At 38.5% G+C, this 10317-nt stretch overlaps 1 protein-coding gene across 1 annotated transcript in view; it reads left to right on the top strand.

Moving 5' to 3' along the window:
* LOC134213501 (signal transducing adapter molecule 2) overlaps positions 1–7572 on the top strand; it is a 28152-nt gene extending 20580 nt beyond the window's left edge. Inside the window, exons 5-7 of the mRNA XM_062692613.1 lie at positions 5319–5384; positions 5444–6939; positions 7159–7572. Of these exons, the coding sequence (XP_062548597.1) occupies positions 5319–5384; positions 5444–6939; positions 7159–7216 (1620 nt within the window). The 3' untranslated portion in view covers positions 7217–7572. The remainder of the gene's footprint in view (positions 1–5318; positions 5385–5443; positions 6940–7158) is intronic.
* The last annotated feature ends 2745 nt before the right edge of the window (positions 7573–10317 follow it).

Consider the following 10317-nt stretch of genomic DNA (forward strand, 5'->3'; position numbering starts at 1 on the left):
AGAACGAAACCATTTTTCGGTGAGTGAGTGAAGCGATGCGATTCTGGTTGAGAAACTCAAGCGCGATGCTTCCCCTACAGAATCGCAGGCGAGTTAGCTCGTGCATGAAACCTCGATGATTCAGATTCGAGTATGATTCTACCAACACTGAGTGTCATTATGGGTAAAATATTCGTGCAAACATTTTATTAATATCATTGCAAGACTTTTGAATCAAGGAGCAAGAAGGTGATAGCTCTATTTTATCTCATATAGTCCGTTTTAAGAACGTATGCGTTCCGAAGCTTTTATCGTGTTCAATAAGTACCGCATTATTGCACCCACGTATTATAATATTATAAAAATATCTTAAGTGCATTCACACTTTTTAACCACATTTTAACTTTGATTCAGGTTAAATACTTCTGATTCAGGCGCGCATTTTATTGGACAAAATATTATTAAGCCGATATAAATATTTTTTTTAAATATGTCTCACCCCCTCGAATTGTTTTGCTCAAAATAACAACGAGGGGCATCAAAAAATCTCCGGTAAATTTTGAGCACTTTGAAAACATTCTTTAACAAATCCGAGGAGATTTTTAAATTATTTTTCCCTTTTGATATTTATTTTTTACTAGCAGACCCGTCGAACTTTGCTTCGCCTAAAATTGATTGATTCTCTGATTAATTCTCGAGTTATGCAGAAATTTTTGGTTCATTTGTATGGAGCCCCCTTTCCAGAAGGGGAGGCGTAAACCACCACAGAAACATATCTTCTCTTCCAAAACCTCCACACGCCAGATTTGTTTCCATTTGCTTGATCTCGAGTTATGATGAAATTGGTGTTTCATTTGTATAGGAGCCAGGTTTCAAAGAGGAGAGGGGTCTCTAACCATCTTAAGAACCTTCCACGGCCCCAAAAACCTCTGCATTCAAATTTTCATGCCGCTCGATTCAGTAGAAGAAGAAGAAGAAGATTATCTCCTCCCCCTTGACTTTGCGGAGACCATAATTTTTATGTGTAACGGCCTTATTAGTTTTCAGTTTTCAAAAAAATGCATTTTCCGAAGTCGTTTTTTAATATAAATTGATTGCATTACTAGCAAGGGCATTGGCATTGGTAACAATTGATCGTCTCATGCCTGCACAAACATGCCCCTATCTGCATCACTTTTTATACACCATGCACTACATTACGCATTTTGTTACATTTCTTTCGACCACGGTCACTGGTCCGGCTTCATTATTCTACATTTTGTGCGAAACACCGCACAAAACAAGAGCCTAAAAGTCAACCGCACTGAACGACAGCCGAAACGAGACTCTTGCGGACAAGAAAAGAGGTGCTGCCAAAATACTCCGATACCCTATTTTAACATTCATAACCCAAAGTTTCAATATAATTGACAACTTGGTGACGAGTTTCCGAGTCGATTGATATATAAATCTTATATATTCATCGAAAAATAAAGATGCTATTAACGTTTAAAATCTTTCATAATTTCGTGACGATCTCGAATTTGGAAATTTTCATTTGTCACCCTGTATCCGAGTGTTCCCCTTAGACGTAGTTTACGTCAAAATAAGTAAATAATTCCTTCTTGAAAGGCACGAATTTGGCCAAAATAAAGTTACCGAATTATTCCTTCTTTTGAAATACGCATTTGCTCGGAGAAAGGCAAATGAGTGATTCATTCTTTTGACTCATACATTTTCCTGAAATATGCCTTCTTTCAAATCACGCGTTTGATCGGAGTATAGCAAATAAGTAAATTTACCCGCAATAATAAAAATCCACAGTTTCATTGGATAAAATTTATTTAAATTTATAAATACTGCCGTTACACGCATATCTGTCCCATGTACATAGGAATCCAAGCGAACAGGGGACCAATATCCACTCTAAAATTGCTTACAACATGCTGTCGCAACAGGAAGTATTGCCACCGACAAACCGACGGGCCTCTCTGATTCCAAAATTAGCAAAAAAAATTATAATCGTTTTACTCCGAGTGTTCGTTCTGTCATTACTGACATTAGCGTTCTTTTGATAGAAAAAGTCAAGAAAAAGAAAAAGCAAAATGCGCGCAATCCACCAGCTGGTCGACGTAAACATTATATGCACGTTTCTAACAATCTACACAGCGATGAAGATAAAAATAACCAAGTAATAGAAAAGGTTTTTCGAAAATCGAATGTTTTTAATTTGGCTCACGAATCCTATCATAAAACTCTTGATATTAATAATATCAAATACTGATTATTACGTGTAAGCTGATGAAATAAATTCAAGAGTGAATGACCAAATTTGCCCGCACATTTGTGAGAGCTATTGTGTAAACCATCGCAGTATCGCAAAGATGGAGCTAGGTAATGAAGGGAGAGTAATTGCCAAGAAAATTGAAGAACTGTATATTGGAAGGCACGTCGGTTTGTCGGTGGTATTGCGGCGCGCATTGTACATTTATTTTATCAAGCGATCAAAGACCATTGGAAAAGTACACGGTCGAACATTCTAAGCGTGAAAATGTTTCGAAAACTGTCATAGCATGTTTTGGTCAACCAAGCTCCATTGTATGCAAAGGGGGAATGTTATAGCATCAATGAATGAGTGTACAAATGAGCTTGTTTCTGAGTTAGATTTAAATCAGTACCCTAGAAGGATTATCATCAGTATTCGAGAGGAATTCCCATCAGAATCTGAGGAGAATTCTCTTTGGAGTCTCTAAAGAATTCCTTTCAAAATCATCGAAGTATTCCAACCGGAATCCAGAAGAATTCACACTGGATTTCTTTTGCTATCATTGAGGAATACCTTTGGGAATCTGTGGCGATACCCTTCATAATCTATGGAGGATTTGTTTCAGAATCTCTCGTTGATTTGCTCCGGAATCGTTCAAATATTTGTTTTAGAATCATTCGGAGATCATTGCTTTGGAATTCCTTGAGTTGTTTCAGAATCCTTCGACGATTTCCTTCGGAATTCCTTGAAAATTTAATTCGGAGTCTCGCGACGATTTGCCTCGGAAACCCTTAATGTATTGCTTCGGAATCCCACGACGAATTGATTGGAATCATTCGACTATTCGCTTCATCGAATACATCGACAGAAGATTATCATTGGAATCCCTGAAACACTTCCGTCGGATTCTCTGAAACATTCTCGTCCGAATCCCAAAACATTCTCGTAGGAATCCTTGGAACATTTCCGTTCAAATTCCTGGAATATTCCCATCGAAATTCGACAGTTTGCTAGTTAGGAGTCCCTCGTCGAGTTACTTCGGAATCATTCGGTGATTTGCTTCGGAGTCCCTCGAAGATTTGCTTCGGAATCCTTCAACGATGCCTGCCACATCCCTTTCGCCTGGATTCCTTTCGAATTCGTTGGAGGATTCTTTTCGGAATATCTGGAGGATTAATTCGGAGTTCCTCGACGATTTCCTTCGGAGTCCTTCGACGATTTGCTTCTAAATCCCTGAAACATTGCATTCTTGCCCATCCTTGGAACATTCAAGTAAGAGTTACTGGTGGATTACCGACGGAATCTCTGGAACAATCCCGTCGGAACTCCTGGATTCCATTTGGAATCTCTAGAAGATTATCATTGGAATCCCTAAAACACTTCCGTCGGATTCTCTGAAATATTCTCGTCCGAATCCCAAAACATTCTCGTAGGAACATTCCGTTCAAATTCCTGGAATATTCCCATCGAAATTCCTTGATCGACAGTTTGCTTCGGAATCCCTCAAAAATTTAGTTAGGAGTTCCTCGACGAGTTACTTCGGAATCATTCGGTGATTTGCTTCGGAATCCCTCGAAGATTTGCTTCGGAATCCTTCAACAATCTCTGCAACATCCCTGAAGGACTCCTTTCATAACCGTTGGAGGATTCTTGCTTCGGAATCCTTCGACGATTTGCTTCTACATCCCTGGAACATTGCCTACGAAATCCTTGGAACATTCAAGTAAGAGTTCCTGGAAGATTACCGACGATCTGTGTTACCGACTATCTGTCTTGTTAAACCTGCTACTCTATGTTTTGAGATTTTCACAATTTTCACCATGAGCTCATGGAAGAATGGTAGTTTGAAAATTGATAAAATGTATGAGAAAATCCAGGTATTTTGCAAATTTATGGAAAATATTGGTGTTTTAGAAGAAAGTAGTGATAAAGAATGAAGTCGGGACCGCTTTGCGATTTGGGCGTAACTTATTTTGTAAACAAACATTGGAAGGCGAATTCCTGCTAAAACAAGCAATTCATAAGGAAACCACGCTATGGATCCGACAGATTAAGCTTCACTCTACCAGATAAGGTAATTAGTTTAGGATGAAAACGCTTGTATTCTCCGGAATGCATGAAGCAATGTTTGTTTACAAAATAAGTTACGCCCAAATCGTAAATCAGTCCCGAAGTATGAGGTGAAAAGATTATCTCATGTACTTAGTTTGCACTGATTAGTAGTTTTATGGTGAAGAAATTTCGATTTTACTACCATTGAAAAAACGCCATCTCTTGCATTGATCGTTTAGACTGCTACCTTACTGAGCGATGAATTCTTCACGAACATGTTTTAGCTGTTATGTCTGTTTGTCTGTGGTATCAGTGTGAAAAAATGGGAAAATTGTAATAATTTAATGCATTTAATTATTCGAATGTACGAACTCATTAGATGTTTTTATTAGAATTGGCCTCAATTTTTTTTAATACCTTCATATTCTACTTTTACAGTTCGTACAGCCAATCGTAGAGCCGTTTCTTCCCAAATAACATTTTTAGTTTTATAATGGTCTTGAAAACATAAATAAAACATAAATTTTACTGGGGTTGAATTCACAAACCAAGAGTTTTGCAAGGCATTGAAAACACAGAAAGATAATAATTTAATTTAAATTAATAATTAGGCAGAATCAGGAAAGTAACGGATACTTTTTACTGATATTAAACTATAATAGAGTACGATATAATGTAGTAGGTACATTAATAATGGTTACATTAAACAATATATTTGAAAACTTAATGCACACGATATACATTGTTACAGTTTTTATTTCAGGTAGCCAAATAATATTTATATGAAAAAAATATTCCTCGGCGGTTCTCAAACTTTGTACTTCGAGTCCCACCAAGTCATGTGTATTGTTTTTTCTACAAATTGAATTTTAATTCAAATTATTTTATACATATCAATTTGTTAATCTGAATTGGATGCGTGTATAGAGTGCATAAAGTAACACATATTTTAACAAAGTGATTTAGTCATATGGCCGAAAAGTCAAATCCTAGACTAGACAAGTGATTGATAAATTAACATTCATCTTTTTTTTATTACCAGAGCTCCTTGTATCCATCTTTGCTACCATCATCGTCGTCGCCGGCACCTGTTGTTGAGCCTCGGAAGGTATGTCGTAATGTCCTCACTCAAGATCAAGCTGCCAATAACTGTTTTAATTTTCGTAGGTTCGTGCTCTTTATGACTTCGAAGCGGCCGAAGATAATGAACTGACGTTTCATACTGGAGAGGTTATCATGGTATTGGATGATAGCGATCCAAATTGGTGGAAAGGACAAAACCAACGTGGGGAGGGTTTGTTCCCGTCCAATTTTGTTACGTCTGATTTGAATGCTGAACCGGAAGGAGCTACTAAAACTAAGAAAAATGTGCAATTTTCTGATGAGCAAAAGAAGGAGGAGGAAGAAAAAATAAGAGAACAGGTGGTCGAGATTGACGAGGAAAAAATTGACCGATTGTTGCATTTGTTGCATGAGGCCGATCCAGAAGATCCATCTGCAGACACTGACGAAATGTTGCAACTGGAACACATGGTGAATCAAATGGGTCCATTAATTGATACAGAGCTGGAACGGGTCGATCGGAGACATGCTCAGTTGACACAGTTGAGTAGTGATCTGGTGGAGGCGATAAACTTGTATCATACGCTGATGCGAGAACCAGATCGTTCAATGATGATGGGGCCACCTGGTTACGGAATGGGAGGATATCCAGGACAACCTCCTATGTCGGGTATGTACAGTATTGGTGGTATGTATGGTCAAAACATGGCTGGAATGTATCCGGGAATGGGAGGAATGCCCGGCGCCATGCCTCCATATGGCATGGGTCCACTTCGGCATGATATGGCCCAAATGGGCGTCAGTGCGATACCTCAGTTTCCTTCTCCACAACAAGCCATGCCTACAATGTCTCAAAGCGGACCTTCTAGTTTACCACCACAGCAAATATCCACCAGTGGAGCACCTACAGCTGGAATCCCTTCTTTAGGCCAACAACCCATTCCTGCCGGCCAGCCTCCCATGCACCAGCACATGCCTCCTCAACCAGGAACTCAACCACCACAAACTCAACACATGCCAAATATGTCAACTCAGCAACCCCCAACTAGCGCAGCTCCCCATATGATGAACATGGGGCACATCCAATCGCAGCTACCACCAAATCTTACGAATCCCACATCATCACCACCATCAGTCAGTTCGGCGCCTACTTGTTTGCCGCAACAACAGCAACCACCACAAGCCCCAGTAGTATCGAATCAATCCGGCATCAGTCGGCCTCAGATGTCACAACACCATTCAGTTGCTGCTCCAGCTGGAAACTTTCCGTATGGTGCAGTTCAGCCCTCTCAACAACATCCTCAAGGGCCACCGAACGGTCCGGTTACGCTTTCTCAGCCTCCAACTGCAACAGCTCCGCCACCCATGAATATGAACCATCATCCTCAACCACCTTCAATGGCTCCGGTTCCTTCATATCAAACCACCGGCTTACCGCCCTATATGCAAATGCCTCCAGGAAGCGCTCCAGGCGGTTTCCCGCCTATCAGCACCGCCCATCATCACATGTTAGGCCATATGATACCGCCACAAGGATCACCTCTTTCGATCAACACTGCTACCAATTCGCCACAAAACATTCCAATCTATCAACAGCAACGGTAAGCTTTCTCCTCCCCTACTCTTCTCTTAGAAATTTTCCTACATCGATACGAATGCGCTTTCGGGACGGGTTGCCCCCTGTAAATACTAAAGAAAAGTTGATTCTCTAACGATCCTGATTTTAATAGAATTTGTTTATGTCTTTTGTTGCTTCACATACTATTGTTGTGCCCAAATTTATTTTTATAAATTATAAATTATTGTTTCCACTTCTGAAGCTCGAGCAGAAACAAGCCTAACCCTCAAGACCCTTTCCCTCGCCGTCATCAAAACTAGCTTGTGTTACGTCGGATCGGTACGTTGAAGGTTATTAGATGAAGATGTTTGATATTTCTAGCTGCGAATGGTATCTTCATCTGTGCATCGATATAGCGGTTTAACAAATAAAAAAATATGTGAACATATAAAACACTAAATTACTATGATTATACAAATATGTATTTAAACTGAAAGTCATATGGAAATATTAGAGTGATGGATAGTAGTAATTGAAGGATGACTCATTCACAGAAAGTTTGCGGTAGTCAGCGGATTTCCAAAAAAAAGTGTAATATATAAATGCTGAAGAAGCCAAAATTTATTGGCTTAAAAATAAAGTTTATTCGATAATAAATTAAAGTGATGAACGGTAACCGTTTGTAGGAGTTTGCTGATCCGAACAACCTCACATCTCATTGAAATGGGTAAGTAAAGGAAGATTTATTTGTGCAGAATTAGGGGAGATAATAAAAAATAAGAATTAGAATAGAGTGTTGCCCAAGGCAATCTTCTCTCTAAAGAATATCGTGGAATATCTATTAATTGACCTTTCCCGTTAAATATTTTATCTTGTTTTATAGCCTTAGGGTCGATTTCTTCACCTCCGCTTAGTGCTTAAACCCGGTTTAATCGTATGGGTAAGCACCGCTTAAGAGTTAAGCGGAGGTGAAGAAATTGGCCCTTAGTCAATTAATTGGCTTATTTTAGGTCAACTATCCCTATTTTTTCACGCCTCTAGCTATGTGTTTGAAATTTGCAACAGAAGTGTTGCACGTGTAAACCGGTCTGAAGAATTGGCCTTATGTTGGTTTAAAAACGAGCCAATGTTAGACCAAACAGCACTTTTTCGATGTTTTGTTTTTTTCTTCTGCTTCATTGGCATTACATCCCCCACTGGGACATTGTAGCCTCGCAGCTTAGTGTTTATTGAGCACAAAAAATCAGTATCATAAATCTCGAAAAAAAATGCAAATGGATCATCAAATTCGTTGGAACATCACGTGATGAAAATGATTGATAGGGGTAACGGCTCAAACCTTGGCCCATTATGCTGCGGTTGAGCACATTTATCGTTATAAATCTTCATATATTGCATTTCCAACCAGAATTATTCGACCAGCCGACTTGCTTACATTTTGTTTTGACGCCAAATAGCAAAAAACGGCGATGAATGTCCGCAATATCTCATTTAAACCAGCGAAAGTCTCGATAGAAATTGACAAAATGTCGGCATCCTTGTCCCTATCAGGTGGATCATTTTTCAGCCCACTTGGGACGAGTGATTGTTGATTTCGAACATACGAAAGATAAAGATGGGTTGCTGTTTGTAGTACCAGTCATTTTGCTTGCGTTGAATAAAGACAGCATGCAAACAAATAGAGAAAATCAAATCATCTGATTGAGCGTGAATTCTAATTGGTTGCATGTAAAATACTACCACACGGATTGTGAGAGTGCGTTTTTGATTCCCTCAATAGCACGCTTACCAAGGACATGCTAACGAAAATACTATTATATGAATCATTTATTTCTTAAATATGTACCATATTTGCAAGTGAAGAAGTTTAGAAAAATGAAAACTTTATTAAAAATTGCAATTGCAAAAAGGCTACACGTTCTAGCCCTCATGTTATGCCTTCAAACAAATTGCATACGTTAATTATTGGCTGCCGCATAATTTTGAGATTTACTGCTAGTTCAAACCATGGCAGTTGTGTTGCTCTCGCTCTCGCGATACTCTCAAAGAAACTTTTTCCAAAACGTAAACAATGCTTTAGGTGGGGATGATGCATAACGCACTACTGAAGAAAGCTAATTGTAAACTTTTTCTAGGCAATTCCTTGCTTTGTACTGTACATAAACAGTTATAACTGAGCCAACTACCTGATATTATTACACAATTATTCATAAATACAATTATTGGATGCTTGTTTTAACTCTGCCTGCATTGAAGTTTCATGATTGGTACGTGCGTTTGACTCCACTCCTCTCTATATCGATCAGCTGTTGTGAATCCTCTCAAATCTCTCACATGTTTCCAACTTCCGAGTTGAAAGAATACTTTTCGGTATCATTTTACAGATCAAAATACTTTTTGCAAGCAATAGTAGATCTAAATTATGATGAAGGTATTTGTCAAGTAATTTGACTTGAAATTATTCTCATGAAATGACGTTGAAAGTTTATCTAATGAAATATACGATCCATTGTATCGTTCCATTATGAGAAAATGTTTTTAGGATTCGCGCGAAAGAAGATATTCATACACTAATTGAATCATTATATTTGCGAAATTATGAAGAAAATGGTGTATCGAACCCAAAAGGTTGATGCTTGAATCGCTTTCTCGTGAATCGTGTTTGGAAGCCATAAGGTAGGCAATTATTTTTGGTATGTTGTGCAAATGAAAGCGATTATATCGTGTTTCGAGAAAAGCATCAACCCATTCACAAACTACATGACGTTTTAGGTTGTGGGAGGGTACTTGTCTGAGCGTTCAGGACTTTATAAATTTCAGAACCCTACAATACATTGAGCATTACTATAGAGGCTTGGTGTGGGTTGATTTTAGCGTTATGTAATTCGTGAATGAAACTTAACCGCTGAGTGGATTAACCTGTGTTTACAAAAATTCTCAGCATCTCAATCGCAAGCATCGGATATTCTATCTATCTGCAGCTCTCGGTTATTTTCTCCAGTACGGGTTATTGGTGAGAATGTTTGATGATAGAGTTTCACCTATACTAACGTAGTGCTACAAATCGAAAGCACATGCCAACATTTGACTACGGGTGCCCCCAGTATTATCCAGAAAAGTTTTGGTTGATAATGTCGCTATACTAATAGAAATTGTGAAATAAAAATGATAGCTGACATAGTGTGGTTGTTATCCATTCATCTGATGTGCGAAAGCAGGTATGTTCATTCAGAAAACTCTTTTATTGGGCAAAAGAAAAACTCTAGCACAGCCAGCCTGCATAAGTCAACGAAACATGGCTGTTAAAAACCCGAGTCAAAGTGATTTTCCTCGCAACATAATTGCTTTTAATAGTTTAAGAAGTGTATAATTCTAGAGTTATGAAGCAGATATATGTTTGATACACTTTTCTAAAGAAGCA

Source organism: Armigeres subalbatus, chromosome 2 (assembly GCF_024139115.2).
Source record: "Armigeres subalbatus isolate Guangzhou_Male chromosome 2, GZ_Asu_2, whole genome shotgun sequence".
NCBI classification, from domain to species: domain Eukaryota; kingdom Metazoa; phylum Arthropoda; class Insecta; order Diptera; family Culicidae; genus Armigeres; species Armigeres subalbatus.